Raw genomic sequence first — 17,925 nt, forward strand, 5'->3', positions numbered from 1 at the left:
ATTAAGGAGGAATAATAAAACTATTGATAAGAACAAAAACTTTCTGTTTGAAGTTGATCACTGCCTGTTTAAAATAATTGATATCGAACACACTGTCCCTACTTCATTCTAAAGTTTTATCAAACTACTTAAATTATGATGAGATACAATTCAGTTCAAAGGAAAATAAACCACAGACCTAGACGTAATTGGGCACTTTAAATAATTCTCAATCACCTATTTTTTTTTTCAATATTGATAGTATGGTTTGATAGTGTTGAAGTGCTTTAGTTATGACTGAAAACTTACTAGAATTACCCATTAACAGTTTACTGTCTTTTTTTCTTGTACACACCTTAAAACATCAAGAAAAGTAATTATTAGTTTAATGTTAAAAATCTTTAACTGTAAATACCATTAACCTAAATATCCAAAATTTGCATATAACCTTGTATCTCTGTTTTTACATAGGCACATTATAATTTTGACAATGCATGAATACATTTTGAAAATCAAGCAACTTCTGGTTGATTCTGCAACAATTACCTCTGGTTGATTAAATGTACTAGCTACAGAATAACACTTCCAATTGATGCATGTTTGCTATGATCCCCCCCCCCCACCTCTCTCTCTTCATGTGCCTACAACAAAAGTTGAATTCACTGGATTTTGGACACATTCAAAATTAATATATTTCTCCAAAAATAGTGATGAATACTCTGTGTGTCATTAGGGGGGCCTACTATTAGAAAAATATGCAAGTTATCATTATTTTAAGTGTTTGTCCCCTTTCCATCTTTAGTATTCTCCCATACATCAAGTTAGGTGGAGTTCCCAAGATCTGAGGACTTAGGAATTTAAAAATATTCAAGACCTTGTATATGTACTATACATATCAACTGAAAAGATATATTACCAAGTGTCAAGTGTCCAATTCTGACTTAGAAATTTGAATTATTCAAAATATAAACACTATAGCAACACGTTGCTTTTTGAAAACATTGTTTTGAAACTTACAAACAGGTCAGAGATTCTCATTATAGCTATCAAATAAACAGAGAAGATTTCTCATAGGTATCATGTTTGAAAAAAAAATTGAAGGTTTCAAATTCTTTTAAAAGACAACTGTTAATACAAAACAGGGTGTAACAAATATCAAACTTTTGTTGTCTCATTTGAGATGCCACTGCAAGTAGACACTTTACAGCAGAGTGGAGAAAAACAACACTGTCATAGCATTACAGTGGTATATTAGATATATACATGTTTAGGAGAAATTTTCACTCCACTGCCTTCTGAACCTATAACTTAAGAAAGCTGGACTTGTGCCACATACCTCGAATTCTGCATCCTGACCCACTAGGTCCTGGGGAATGTAACCAAATCCATACATATACAGATCGAGGTCAGGCGGCTCCACAGGATTGCTCTTTTTAGTCCGGCTGGACTTAGCATCTGAGTGGTCACTCTGATTTTTAGACTTCTTTGTTGAGGGCTTTCTCTTGGAATTTGGAGAATGCAAAGCTGCTATGCGGAAGGCAGCTTTGAGTTTGATCTTCTTGGAACTAAACCTTGGTCCAACTGAATTTGGCCGCTGGGCAGGGACAACAGCTGGACATTCAGACGCCTTAGATTTTAAATTCTTATTCAATAAGATTGTGTCCAGTCTTTCTTCGGACCTTGATTTGGTCAAGCACCTGGCCACTTCGTCATCCTCCCCATCCCCGGGCTCTGAAGTCTGTCTCTTTCTTACCGGGGGCTGGGGAGCCATTCTCTTTTTCCCGAAATTCAGCCTGCGGGGAGAGTCTGAACATGGGGACAGGTCATTCAAACTCTGTGTGTCCAGAGTGAAAATCCTCTGTATACTATCCAAGAAATCAGTCGACGAGGATATAGAGGTTGAATCACTGTCAAAACTTAGATACAAGTCTGACTTATTGGGGGGCTCACTTCGCAGTGAGAGGGTGGGGCTCTCCAGGTCTGTGGGGTGGAGAGTCCCTGTGGATACAAACTTCTTCATATCACCAGCCATGGTTTCTAGTCCTCAGCTGAGTGGGTAAATCAGGGGCTTCACAGGCCCCTAGTGACTCCATGGTCCACATACATGAATATATACATGAAATATCATTATAAACTCTGTTGTCACACCAGTAAAAATCATGTCAAATCCACTGAGAATCCCATGGTATTATGATCCACTGCTGTCAAAAATTCCACAAACAAAAACCTTAGTGCAATAATCCTCACAAAATAAACACACCTTGACAAAGATTTTACATGTATATATATACCACACACAAAATATACTGTACAGGAACTGTACTAGTCCCTTATTATCTCTCCAAGTCAAGTTTATAAACAAACAAGACAAGCATACAGCACCCTCTCTAACTTCACTGTATATAAAAGCCAGGTATGCACAGAGACTGGAATTCCTGAAGACAGTTCACACTTTGTCAGGCCAGGCTAATTACTCCCTTGGTAAGACTTATTTGTCCACAAAACAATTCTTATTGTTCCTTTTCACAACTGCCTAGGGCTGGCCAGGCTTTTCTTCTCTCTCTCTCACTGACCATCAGGTGGTCAAGCTGGCTACTTAAAAAACTTGTACTGTGTGTGTAGATTTAAACTACTATTTTCTTTGATATCAAAACCTGGGATAAGTCTCTCTCCCTGAACAATGGCTGGACTTGATCTTCTTCTATCATACCAACTCAACAAAAGAAAACACAAATCTGATATCAATCCTTTAGTATCTATGTTTTATCACTTACTTAAGGTCAAAGACAAATTATTTGTCTTTTCACTCCTATTTTGGACTGGTGGCTTTTATGTTCGGCCTTTTAGACCAGTGATGATGACCCAAGATAATAAAAACACTAGGTTAGCTGAGATTTCCTGGTGTATGCATGTTAAGAAAATTCCACCATCAATTCCTCCCAGATTCTATTTGACAATGGCTGAGTCTTTTAAACATCCCGAGCTGAGGATATATAAGTTTCTCTTGCGCTTCAGCAAACACTTTAAGTTCCTACACAAAGTAAGATGTATATACCCAGTGTTACGTTACACAATACATACTTTACGTTTTTATGCAAATTATAAGAGCCTGGTGTGCAGTCAATATTATATCTGCCCTGAGAGATGTGTGATAGATAAAATACCTTTTCATCCAATTCAGTAATGCAAAGCAAGAATCACAGCAACTGGTCTATTCATAAACTGCCTTTCACGAAAAAAGCCGGATACAACCCCAACAGTTTTTCAAAATACCACAAACTTACACACAAATTCACCAAACATGAACAAGTTCTCTGAAACCTGAATGGGGTCCTTTCTGAAAAGTAAATGTTCATTTATGCTAAATAGACAACTGTCCGATGGCCTTGTTCCCCGTAACAAAAGTGACAATAATACCAGTCTCACTTTATGGGTTGTTGATGAAGCCTCTTGAAGATAGTGGCTTAAAAATGTACATAAATATCTCCTCTAGTTAATGACTTCTTTCACACAATTGACCAAGCCCTTAAAATGCTGCTCCTATAATGGGCTACATGCGTGATTTGGTCATCTAGTCACAGCAAATGTTTTTTCAATGCACTCGGGAAGAAATTCCGCAAACACAATCCCGTGAACCTCTGGACTTTTAAATTCCGTTTATCTGTCCCAATCCCTTATGTTGAGTCCATTTTCTTGTACCCTGTGTCAAAGATCTCCAATTTCGAGTCGTAAAATCCAAAGATTGAAGCGGTCTCTTGGTCACCGATAATTTTGAAAATGAAGATCTCTGTTTGTTAAAGCTGTCTGACTTGTCACCTGATAAGTTCTCCTTTAGCTTGGTCTTACCTGGTCCCCAATTCTCAGGTCATTCAAACTGTCCCTATCCAATTCCTAGTAATCCCTCTGTATTTAAAATCATTAATTGAGTTTTTCAAGTGGAAAAGTCATTAAGAAAACACTTCTCTTTTACACAATCCTCTTACTGGTTAGGATAAGTAAAGGAAAAACAAAATCCTAAATGTTTGTCTCTGATGCTCTGAATTAAAAATCCTGGATTCCTCAAAGCCAATCACTGGTGCAACGTGTTGGACACGTAAATTTTGTTCGTTTCTCTTTTCTTTTTTTTTAAAACAACATGGATAAAGGTTTAAGTCTCTCTTCACACACAAACCACACAATAATTCATAAAAGGGAAGATTTGTGATGGATGGGTTGTGTGTTTTATAAATATCTGTGCTTGATTGCACCTTTATCCAGTTCTCTGTATGCTAATTCCTTACACAAAACCAGTATGATATCACAACTCGTAGGTAAGCACAATTGTTCTCGTTGGTTTATCAAGGCTAGCAATCCTTGTATCAGATAATTCAGAAATCCCTCCTTTTTCCAGCTTTTCTCAATCAGGGCCAGACATAAGACCCATCCAATACCTTATTCTTGAGCAATCATCCACTGGATGAATTCACCAGAAACTGAATGGAAATCGTTTTCAGCATGAGTTCCCTGTGTAAGGTCTTAAATGTCGAGACACATACATTATTCCTAATTCGGCCCATTTCTCGTTAAGCTTGACTGCAAGTTCATTTTCCCTAAGTTATACCTATACATGTATACACATACAACAGAAATTTTCACCACATCTGTGTCACAGATGTTCCTTAAATATTAGGTGAACTTTTATGTTTCTGTCCTAATTAGGATTCAGACTGCATCGCTTTCTTCTCCTCTTGAAGGCAACTGGCCAATACACACCACAACATAAATAGTTTTACGGTCCTAACTTCCCGGGGACTTGCATTATGCATATGAGGCCAGTTCCAAATACTTAATAGGCAGACAAGTAAATATAAGTAAATTACACCGTCGTCATAAAATCTCTGCCCTCGTTTTATCTTTTCTGTGATATTTTTTTTTCATAAAAAAAATTTTAGGTGTGTTCTCCGTTTAGGTAATGTTTGTGTGGAATCCTGCTCGTATAACTGAATACAAAATGATTATTTTATATCAATTTATGTCTTTTCATCTCTTTGCTTTGGAAAGGAACTGCAATTTAAAGACCTTTTTGTGACATATTAACGATATCAGATCCCTAAAAAATGTGATTTATTTTGTTCCTTATTAAACTGTGTTTTTTCAAATTGAAAGGTAAATTACTTTTTTGTACATCCGATTTTGCAAGATCAAAGGCTTTACTTGTCAATTTCTTGAGTCAATGTACTTTACACCTGAAGTGCAAACACATAACTTAGCAGAAAAAGAGTGAGGAAAAATAAAGAAAAAAGAAGAAAAAAAATAATAATTACACCCACGCATACCATACTGCTTACATATTTTTCGAATACACAGCGGCAGAAATTTTTTTTTGTCACATTTCAATGCATATATGCAAATAGTACTTATCCTGTGCAATGCAATCGGTTCACATTTACCAGAGGACTAATACAAGGGGGATGGGCATGCATATTTGCTATATACAGTGGACCTTCAGATATCCGGATGCAGTATCGGACGATTTTTCATCGGAACGAAATTTTTAAATGTTATTTTGTCTTGTTTAACTGGTGATTCAGATATCCGGATGCTTCACATATCCGGACAAATTGACTGGGAACCAAAGCGTCCGGATAAATGAGGGTCCACTGTATATGGAATTGAAAGGGTGAAAAAAATGAATTTTAGAAAGAAATGGTAAATCAATGTTTCCAAATCATTAAAATCCTCACACCTGCCATATTGAATTCCAAAGATGCTCTTGGACACAATACTTCTCCAATTATGACCTGAGAAGAGCTCCTTATATTTCTAATGTTGGATGATTTAAGGGAGTGTGTAATCCCCCAAAACACACTTATAAATGGCTACTTGAAGTTCGCTGATGAGAAATACAGATAAAGAATTTATACTGGCTACTTGTCCCCAAAAGATTTAATATCCAGATGCTTATCACATGAATTATTATTTGGGGCCAGTGATTTAAAATTGAAGCTTTATTAGATATAGAAACTGAATCAATCTTGTTAAACTCAAGAGTGCTAGAATGAGAAGCGACACAAAAGTCAACATGAAACAACCTGAAAAGATGTTTGTCATAGCAGTAAACTTCAGCCTTAAATCCTTATCCATACTTTGTCTTACAAAACCCATTAAAAATTGAAATTAAAATATTGGAAGGTCATATACCTACGAAAATTATTTACACTGTTAAACATATGTTTTCTTTATCTTGAAGAAAACATTCCGACCACACCTTTCATTTAGTCAGTGACTATACCATGCAAATTACAGATTACAACTCGTGTCAAAATCTCTTTCTAAAGATTTTTGTTGTTGTTGACAAGTACATGCATGGAAAATTGTTAATTTTTTTCACATTTAAAAATTGCAACTCCTTTTGGTGCATATCTTTGCAATGCGAACCTGAATTTAAATTCCTGATGGTTGCATTCCTAACATAAATCTAAACCAGATAGGTTGTATGTTCACGAGCAGAGGTGTCGCAAGTCACTGGGTACCAAACCCAATAATTATTCAATTTACCTGTCTAAAAACATGCACAAACAAAATTTAAGTGCACAATAAGCTGTTCTTCAGGACTTAATCGACTCCTAACATTTTCACCTGTGTAAGCAATTTGAAGTCTAAGGTTTAAGCCAGCACCTTTAGGAGAGGAACACTAGCTCTACTTAATGAGTAAAAGTGTAAATGTAATTAGTGTCAATTAAAATATAGGTGTCAGAACTCAAGAGAATTTTTCAGGTAATAGAACTAAATACAGAAGAATTAATGTTGTGTACTTATTAGCTCAAATACAATGTATTCATTGAAAAAAAAATGAAAAACAGACCTCTCCCTTTTTACCAAAATGTCAAAAGGGGGGGGGGGGGGTCTGCATACATCCCCTTTATTTCAATGATACTTCCTCAAGTGCTGGAAATGAGTTACATGTAACATGCATGGAAGGTACACATTTGTTATAGTCTTAGAATGAATATTTATTGGCCAATGTTTGTTTTGTAAGTAACATATAAATTGTTGCTGAAAAAGACTTGTAAAATATAAACTTAATCAGAGGACTGGGAAGAAAACAAATATGTAAAAAATTAAGTTAAAGAATATCTTCAGGAATGTGGAGCTTCTGGTGATTTTTTGTGATCAATACTTTTTACCCTAAGTAAGACAAAAGCACTGGAATATCCCAATGTGCCAAAAGTTGATTCTCAACACCAAATACACTTGTTTACAGTTAGTTTAAAACCTGCTGTCTGTATACAAAACTTTACCCAAACTTCAAAAGAGCTTTAAAATTTGAAGGAGACAGTTTTATCAAAATGTCATCTATCTGCCAGAGAACTGCGACAAGAGTGGACACAACATAGCTCTTCAGAGAGAGAGAATGACACATCTGAACGGTTTATGTGAAATTTCATTCATAATCTAGCTGTCACCTTCATTTACATTTTATTGTAATGGACCAGTAATTTAAAACTAAGAGTCATAGCCATACATATTTATCTATGCACGCATCCCACCCCGAATCAAGGGAACGCCCAATGTTTTATTGGTATGCAGAGTCATGACCAAAGTTCCTTTTCAAGTGCATTAAAGATAAATTGTAGTAAATGTGCAGGTCCCACTGAATTAAAAGTTCTATTAACCCAGTGCATTTAAAGTGGATTTTGATGCAAAATAAATATCATTTGAAGCTTTAGCAGCAGATATTAAAAATGTGAAAAATGTTAGATAATTTTTTTGTAATAAAAATAAATAAATACATCTTAATGAAATAGTTAGAGTTTTCATCAAGTTCGATCAAGATTGTTGTATTGTGGGTACAAGTTTTTAATTGCAATTCAGATAGTTCCCAAATTGAATAAATAGAGATTAAAAACCCTAAATTGAAATCATTAAAAATGGAAACAAATATAAAAAAAATTTTATCTTTAAAACTAACATTTCCTTTGCCTGAATTTACTTTAGTTACAAACTACATTCCACTCATGGTTAATATTACGGACACTTATGAAAGCAGCGTTGAGGTCAAAGACATTTCTTTTCATTGCAGTTAACAGGAAAGACATTTTGTTCTACCAATTAAATACCAGAATGCTTGAGCTAAGCACCCTGGGTACTGACCCATCGAAGCTGTCAGAGACTTGCTGCATGAATAGGCCATTCGAAGGCCACATTAGGTTGGAATAAATGGTTCTGGCAGCCAGTGACACCAGTAAAGGACTCGGTATATTTATATGCCCCATCCTGACATGTTGTTTGGGAATAGTTTTGTGTAATTAATCATAACTTGTTTTGGAAAACTATAAGGCCAAGGTAATATATTATTGTTAATGTTAGAGATTTCCCTCCAATTTCCCAAGAGCACGACCCCATAAACTTATATCCAAAATGTTCATCTATCTATTTTGACACTTATCATTTCTGAGGCACAAGCCTTTACCATGAAATATTAGCTGTATGGAAAATATTGAAAACTTACTTTAACACAAAATTGAGGACACTTTTTGGTATTGGCCAACATCTGCACCCAAAATCAAACGAACTTAGTAGCAGATACTCATCTTTCCGAAATTTATCTTTGAGAAATGTTGGTATAAATCTATATCTGGATAAGCTAAGCTGATTTATCAAATCCCCAAATAGTTTTTAGAACATTCTTGTCTCATCCATCTGTACAAGTGGTAGTAAATTCTTAGAAGGTTGACCTTATTTTCACCTTTGACAAATATGTTTGCTCGTGACCTTAAGAAAAGCATTGACCTTGACCTTATTTAAGGTCAGTTAGCAAAGATTAGATGCAGACATAAAGAAAGACAGATTAATGCCCTCCCCTTTTTATGCACTTCTATTAAGGGGACATAGGTTTTTTAGTCTCTATTAGTTTTTAATATCCAATGTTTCAAAATATACAACATGTTATTTATAATGAAAACACATCTCTCAAGGGGAGGGCTGTAGGAAAGATGGGATAGGATAGAAGAGGGTTTTTGACCCCACTTTCTTCACTTATAATAAAAATATAAAAATTGAAACCAAATAGCATGAAAAATATTTTCTCTTAACAATCAATGTGTGTGTGCCAAATTATCATATTTTTTAGTCGATTTTAATGTCTATTTAATCCAGGGATTAGGAACATATTTTCTCCTCTTTTTTCCTAATTCATAAGAATTATTTCACAAACCTCAAATTTAAATACCTTTATATACATGTGGGACTGATATTCAAATCTTAAAAAAGGTCAAATTTCTATTAATTTATATCTTGAAAACATTCCTAAAATACTGCATCAACAGAATTCTGCACATTTGAATATTTGCACAGAATTTAAATTTTGCAATCAAGGGACAATGATATTGAAAAATTGATTATTTTTTATGGAATATTAAGGGAGTTTGATTTTTTCTAAATCACAGCTGGGCACTAGTCAAATGTGCCTGTGTTGACAGAAATGGCTGCCCTTTGTAACTTTCAACTGCTGCGTGTAGTTTTCCTGGCATTGAAAACAACGATGTCAAAGAGGCATTTTAAAAAGATATGTTCAAGTCAACCATGCTGAACATATATGCAAAAGAAAACTGTGACATACATATTTATGAGCATTCTTTATCATTCTGCTAATTTTCATAAATTATTCAATTCTGATGATTCAGGTAAGAGAATTAAACATCAAGTTTTAGAACGTACATAGATATCTAACCATTCAAGGCTTTATATGCCATTATATATATTCCTCCTTTTTATTATGAGTTCTATAGATGCAGATGCAATAAATGCTTTTAAAAAATTCACAACCCCAGGAAAGAGTTAATTGTAGCAGGAAAAGAAATTTACTTAGTAAAATGTACAAAAACCTTTAAATTTCATAAATTTAGCTAGACCTCTTCAATTCTTTGATTTATATAACCCATTTTCGTGGAATGTCTTTCATAACAATGGTCCATACACATCTATAGCTTTAAATAAAACGATCCCTGCGGACATTGCTGTGATTTTTTTCTTCATATCCAAATTACTTCATGGTCAAGATAAGAAGATCATCTACCCGCAAAAGAATGTGGGTAAAATATGGCTGAAGCTGCGAAGAGACAGGCACAGCGAAGGAGCCGCGTGAGATAATCCGACCCCCCGAGCAATATCACGTCAGAGATTGACCCAGAATAAACAAACAACTGAAATCCATCCCTCTCTGGAAATGCTGCTTGATGTGCCGTGGTATTGTTGTTCCGACTCCCTGCGAAATTCCGGGATCACCCTCGTAAGTTAATCTGGGGGACACCTTTGTTTACATAAGATAGGTAACTGACACAGGTATCAGACAGCATATACTTGAAATGTACGACGAGATGTGATATTTTACGTAAACATAACACTTGCCTTCAGCTTCTGATGGGGACTAAACCGCTTTTTATCAAAGGAAAATTTTAAAAATTTCAAAAATAAGAGATATAGACTACTCCTTCTAAAGATATCAAAAGGAAATATGACAAATTTATTTTTTAGAAAAACTTGGCTAAATATTTACTCTTTCAGGAATAAAGATAAATTCCAGCTGAGAAGATGCTCTTTTGACCAATATAATCTTACGAAAGAACAAAGTTCAACAGAAAGGTCACCCCCACAGAAAAATATAGAACATCTGACAACACCTAGATCACGTAAAAGTACTGCGGTCTTCTTCCTGGCTGAACGTGGTCATTATGACCTGATTTTGATCAGTGGACAAGTAGGATTATCAAGGACCATATCTCACCTATCTCAGGATATTAAATGGTGATTGTCCAAAGAACTCTGTCATTAAAATTCCTATTGAAATATTTTATTTTCTTGAAGAGTTTTTTAACAATACTCTAATCATACAGGAAGGAATTTTAACCTCCAACCTCCTAAATGTTTGTATATGTATACAGACAAGTTTATGTCAATGTTTATTTTATGGGCATCTTCTGCACGGTTTTAATTCATCAAATAAAAAGAAACTGACATGCACAAGATGATATTCATATGCATGTTTATACAATTTTTTGGGAGGGTCCAGATTATATTAAGCTAATTTCAAGAATGAAATCTTTTCATAAAACAAACAGAACACACCTATACTCTTTTCCTCGTTCATCATTAAAGTACAAACAATTAATTAAACTTGTTCCCCAACATGACTGGCAAAATTTCATTCAGGATCTAAAGAGTGTTCAGCTCCATCAATCAACATTTCATTGGACACAGTCTGAGAATTGTTTGTATAGATCTATATAAATTACAATGGGAGAGTCTTGGAAGAATCTGTGATGAGCTGTCAATTAAACTAAATATTCATAAAAAGAACAATTCAAAACTGAATTATAAAGATGACTTATAAAGTCAGCATGTGAGACAGACTGATAGCAAAGAATATGTCATAAGATAAAGAAATTCAAGTTGCAGAAGTGCTGCTTTATTGAAAGCATTGGTTCCAAATTTCTAGAATTAATTACCTTGATAATACAGAAGTCAATATTTTGGATGCTTCATTATTAAAGGAAACAAAAATTTATGCCTTCTAATTTATAAAAAGTTCCATATCTAGTAATATGGATGCTTCATTAATCTAGACAATCTGCAAGGGAACCTAGAAGTTCAGATTAAGGAGACTTGACTGTACATGATAGGGAGAGAAATCTAACTAACATGAGAGAGTAAACGTCCTTTTAGAAGTAAAATGCTATTTAACCCTGCAGTTCAACATCTTAGAAAAATAATTCAAAAAGAGTTGTCATGCAGTCTTCAAACATCTAGTCTCTGGCTAAATGTAAAGAGAAAATTTGGAGACTTTCTATGAAGCAACATACTATATAAACAAAGTTGTTTAAGACTTGAATAGAAGAAAATATCCAATAAAAGCGATATACAAAATAGAAGAAATTAATTACATCTTTGAGGGTCGATCATGCACTTAATGACCTCGATTGTTTACACGCTATTTTCTACGATATTAAAGGTATAAATATCAATATAAACAACTGACACTGCCGTCACCTGCCGTAGAAAGTGTTATTAAAAGTTCGTCATGGCTTATCTGATGGCAAATAAGACCCTGTGTCAAATTTAGAATAAAACATTGCCAGATATTTCAATTAGATAGCATTATACCTCTCAGAAGTATGTATAATATAAACGAAGAAATATCATATAAATATCTTGACGTCATTCAAAAAATAAGAATGAAAATATACACTTCTTACCGGTTCCACGCAGGATTGAGAACGTAAGATCCTTTTCCGTACTTTTTGACCTTTTCCGGTCAACATTTTCCACAATGAAAACGTTCGAATTTAAATTTCAACAAAAAAAATTAATCCATAAATTCTAAAACCAACATCCAGAATGAAATGTACAGGACATTAGGAAATATTTCTCCAGATCTAGAACTCTTCAAAACGGAAGGGTACAATACTCCTTTCTACTTGACAATCAAGCAAAAACAAGTGAACATGCATAAAATAAAAAATTTAAACAGGTGTCAAAATTGTCAAAAATAATATAACGTGCACGTATCAATCATTATACTGGGTTTGTTTTTTGAACTTACTCGTTAGTTATTCACAAACTACTATAGTCTTGAATTAAATTACCATTTCTTAATGACGAAACTGTCATATCCCTGTGGTTAAGAACTGTCCAAGAAGCATTAAAAAGTTTTTCAGGATATACTTTTCTTGTACAAGACACTACACTTCTATTCTCTTGCAAAGGAAATGCGAACCCCCTGTGAATATATGAACACTGTGATACTATCTTAGAACACAATGTCTTTTCACACGTTATGTTTTCAAAAGTTTTTAAAATCATGTTATGTAATATGAAAGAAAACTTTTAAAATTCGAATTCGAAAGGATTTTTTTTAAAGATCTGTGTTGAAGAGCATTATCAAGGTTATGATTTGGTCTAGACAGCCAGTTACAATGACTTTACTGTTGTCTATTGTTAAAATTCTACACCAATTCACTGAATACTTAATGAGCCAAGGGAAATAACTCCAACAAAATATTCCATTCAGCTCATGCACCTCCAAGTTAATGTTATTTTGGGAGAAAATGTTGAAAAACATGAAGTACAATTTTGTGGTTTAGGATTTTTCTACCTGCTTGACAAATATTTTGAATTATCAGAACACTATGTTACTATAGCGCTTATAGATATAAGCACAAATTCATTCTCATGTTAAAACTACATTTGCAAGTAGAAAAAGAATAAAGAAATTTAAATTCTGTCATAGGTAATATAATCACAAATAAGAAAGAGAGGGAAAAATTAAGTGAAAGTCTATCTGACAATACTCTGAGCATTCTTAATTAAAGATAAGCAATTTATTTTACATAAAAAAATCTGAGACATCTCCTGTGTCGACCACAGATTAGCGATCCTGTAATCATAAAATATTATCTTTCCATTTGATCTCGATCAAGCATGAAGCAAATTTCTCCTCATATATCAGGGCCTGTCCGTGCCTTGTAAACGTTTGACAGAAGATAGTCTCCTCTCCTTTTATTAACTTGGTTCTTGGGTGGGTACTTTAAACCCCTTTTTATAATTTGTAAAATCTTTTTAAAATCTAAATCTGCTTGGCGTCTTTCTTGGGTTACTCTGTGACCATAACACAGCTTACTGCAAACCACAAACCACAAGGCTCACTAAGTGAAATTTAATTTCTCTACTATAGAATTGAAATATCAGAAAAAAAATGCAATTCAGCAGTAAGAATTATTCCATCATTTCTTATCCATGCAGACTAGACGTGTGTAAGTCTCATCCCTCTAATGTGGGGGACATCTTCATAATACAGATTCCTTCTTACTATCTATGCTAAATTCCAACCACAATAAGAACGGACAAAGTTATTACTTCTGTTAAAGTAGACCATACATGCCTCCAGTCTAGTGTACAAGTTTCAGTCAGACTTCGGGGTACTGTAGCTAGATGCTGAAGTCTGACCCCACAGTACAACACAGCTCAATACAGACAAAGTGATTACCTTTATTAAATTACTCCTTACTTTAGCTCTGGTCTATCAAAGTTAGGTATAAAGTCAGACTTACAGGTAGGTGAAGAAGAGTATCTAGACTGTAGGGCGAGGAACCGCGTCTCAGATTACAAAAGTCCACAAACGAGTCGTCCGAGGTGTACTTCTCATCCAGTAACCTACAAAATAGACACTCGTATCAAATACTTCTATAAACTGGGGAGCAGGTACTTGAATTAAAGTATTACAGTTACAAGCAAACTTGGTCCATTCCCAAAGATGGAGTCAACAGTATACAGATATTTAGTTATCCTAGTGCATGCAGAAGATATCACTATTGTAACATGCTTCCTTTTTCTTTAACTGCCTTCAACATGTTGTTGAAATTGTTACTGATAGCAGAACTGCAACAGCTTAGATTACTTAAAAGCAAGAATTAGAAGAAAATATTGTACACAAAAGAAAAATAGATAAATTTGAAAACTATCTCTTCCAACACCATGTACTGTAAAATAGATATTTTTGACAGGTACCAAGAAATAATATTGCTTTTTCTTTTTTTTTCCTTGTAAATGTTTACTAAAATTCCAGAAAAATTCATTTTTTTTAATTTAAATTACCAAACAAGTAATAACTTTCGACACCAGAAAAATCGTGTTTATCATTCAATAAGGTTTTGCTATCACTGCTGAGATTTGTCAATATTTAGGTGGTCCGCTCACATCTGGGTACACAACCTCAAAAGACATTTCACGAGTCCTTACATCTTAACATATCATCTGTATAAGGCCTCCAACTTATTGAAGTTTTTCAGCGTGTGAAATCAGAAATCTCTTTTGTTAAAGGTGAAAATATCATGATTTCGTCACAACTTTCCCGATTGTGTGAATTTGCCTTATAACTGCGTAGTGAAATCAGTGATTTGTGAAGGTTTTTTTCTTTAATAATTACCACTTTATCAATTCCCAACCCAGAAATGGAAGTCAATATTGTGATGACATCTATATAATAATCTGATAATGCTCACTGAAGCCCGTAATTCAAAAGGTCACTGACCCTGTAGAAATTCACTTGGTAACATACAAAGACCTAGGCTACATTTTTTTTTTGTACTAATTTCTTTTTATATATTGAAAATTTAAACATCTTAGGTAATATTCTGGTAAACAATTTTAATAGTAGCAAAATTCTAAATATATTTGTCATATAATGTAGAAGCAGAATTTTTAGCGAGTATTTAATTTTGGCATTATTAGCGATGTGCTGAGATCACTAAAATTAAATATCGCTAAAAATTGTGTTGTATTTATAATAGCTTCTTAAGTGAGCATTTGTGAAATTTTCATCTTGCAGAAAATTCCACTTATATAGTATAATTGCTTTTTACTTATAGTTACTGAACATACAGAACTTAATTCACTGAATATAACTGTCACTATAAAATAAGGACATCACATTATCTCTGGTATGGTTTAATACTGTTTCTTTAATACATATAAAAATATATTTCTAATTTGAGAATATAAAGGTCTAAAGAATGATGCAATTCTAAATGACTTTTTTTTATTCAATTAATCATAATTTATGGTAAGAGCTTTTAGAATCAAATTTATTTTAAGAATACTTTGCGGTCCATAGCAAGAACACAAAGCAATAGATTTGTATAATTTCAGCCATTTCAAGGTTTAAATTAAATATTCAGTTTGCTAACAGAGGAATGCATTCACACCTGTGCAGCACAATGCAATTGTGGTGAGCATTCAACAGTGACAACTATAATCTATCAACATCTCTGAAAATTAAACTTAACTTACTATTTATTATATAAGAAATTTTATCATAATTTAATTAAATCTCAAAAATTTACAAATAAGAAAATTATTCACCATGATAGCTATAGATACTTACTGTCGGGTTTTCGGATAGTTGTTACAATATTCCTCATAAACTGTCCACAACTTAGTGCTGAAGAGACTACCTACAACGGCATTAAAATTCACAATGAAACTCAAATACATATAATAAAGAAAGAAATGCAAAGAAAAAATCCCCCGAATTAGGTAACGTTACACTTTTCTGTTCTGTTGTTATGAAAGAGACGAGACAGAATGAATGAGGTGCACCAGCGTTTAAACAGACTACTGCAGAAAAAAGTCTGAATGGGAGAGAGTCAATTACAATCCTCCACGAATTAATTCCACTTCTTAATTCTTACACACATTAAACTTGATTTCGAGCAGGCTCATGAAATGAGTCAACTTCCACTCTAGAGTACAAAAACCCGGGTCAGGAAGACTACACAGATTGATCTAAAGGTGAACAGATTTTCAATCTTTGTTTCCTTTTTTGATACGACAGTTTAAGATATATATAAGTATAGCTTCCTTCACAATAATTCTTCTCAGACCCATGCTGTCGTGAGAACTACTCTTATAATTTTCCTAAAATTTTCATTCACTCAAATTGAGCACTGCCGTAAATGAAGTACTTTTATAAACCTTATCAATTCTTCCCATTCAATTTGTTAAAAATACCCTGCAGTTTGTATTTTTTATAGAATTTCAATGTGAATGTCTGAGCGAATAAAAGTAATTATTATAAAAATAGAGACAACGTACCTCAATGGTGCATGGCCATTCATGCTTTTTTATAATTAAACTGTGAATTAAATATGTCCTATACAACACACCTGGGTAAATTGTTTGAACATATATAACACTGCACTACTATTGAACATACATCCCATCCATTGAAGATTCATTTGTTTAACAAGGTTTGAATTCTAATATATAGAACCATGCCCATTGACTTTGGTTTTGCAATGAGAGCCCACCTGTAGAAATGGGAGAGCCTTTCACAAGGTTTTATAATGACCCAGACCCTTAATTCTCAAGACTTGATATCTATATTACAGGACACCCTTCAGAAATTTAAATATTTACACTAATTAGTTATTATATCACTAATAAAGCCAGGTGATAGAGGTGCCATTTACAACATGACCTCTGACCTCAGAAAGATCCGAATCATTGTACAATTTGTTTAAATTAGGTAACGATTGTTTTGTAATAAAACTTTGAAGAGCAAACACAACATGCTGAAGATCACCTTCAGTTGTACTATACGGGGTATTAGTTTCCATTAATGGACTTCAGTCAACCTTGAAATCCACTGAAGGGCGTCAGTCAACCTTAAACTGACCAGGAGGGGGCTTGACCTGCACTTGACCTCTACTTGATAAGTAAAGGCCATGTTTCCTTAATACGTAACTTACTGAAGATGTAACATATCCTATATGATTAAACCTGCTACTTCATTGAGTGATCCCTTAAGAAAACAGACTGTGATTTGTACATGCCACCTTAGCCTGATTTGAAGTTTATACCTTTTATCATAAACCTCTACTGAACAGATTCTTTGATATGTAAAATTTAAATTGTTAGATTTGAAAAATTTCTTAGAGATTGCTGTTAATGGACTAATTCTTATTTTTCTGTATGTCAGTCAATTTAGCTTATCTTTAATGCTTCAAAATTTATATTGGTATAACATATAATATAGCACACATTTAAGTCTCAAATAACTAGAGCCTGGCACAAGACAAATGCTTTGACCAATTATGTTGATTTTAGAAAAAAATTTTACGGTAAATATAGTTTCATTATTCAACAAGGGTCAGCAATTCTACACCATCTGGATTGTTTTATTATTATTTAACAGTCATATGGAATAACTTTTGAACATAAGAAAACTGCTGAGTGGAAATTGAAGACTTAATTTCGTTGACATTTAGACGCATCACTGAGTGAACGTTTCTATATTTACATGTAGTTATTGTCAAGTCAAAAGAATGCTCAAAAATATTAACTTCAAAATAACTATCATTAGTGTTGCAATTTGACACGCAATACTGTTGATAATGTATTATTTACATA

The 17,925-nt window shown here is 33.7% G+C and overlaps 1 protein-coding gene across 4 annotated transcripts in view; it reads right to left on the bottom strand.

Annotated features, from left to right (window-relative positions):
- LOC134257628 (uncharacterized) overlaps positions 1–17,925 on the bottom strand; it is a 107,361-nt gene that overhangs the window by 50,518 nt on the left and 38,918 nt on the right. For 3 of the 4 annotated variants that reach the window (XM_062740214.1, XM_062740215.1, XM_062740217.1), the window contains exons 6-7: positions 15,899–15,968; positions 14,067–14,169 (exon numbers count right to left, since the gene is read on the bottom strand). In XM_062740214.1, coding sequence (XP_062596198.1) covers positions 14,067–14,169; positions 15,899–15,968 — 173 coding nt within the window. Of the gene's footprint in view, positions 1–1,315; positions 4,717–14,066; positions 14,170–15,898; positions 15,969–17,925 lie in introns of those variants that run through there. The other variant, XM_062740216.1, reaches the window with a different exon arrangement.

Source organism: Saccostrea cucullata, unplaced genomic scaffold (genome assembly GCF_032062105.1).
Source record: "Saccostrea cucullata isolate Sc308-1 unplaced genomic scaffold, CSIRO_AGI_Scuc_v1 ctg871, whole genome shotgun sequence".
NCBI classification, from domain to species: Eukaryota; Metazoa; Mollusca; class Bivalvia; order Ostreida; family Ostreidae; genus Saccostrea; species Saccostrea cuccullata.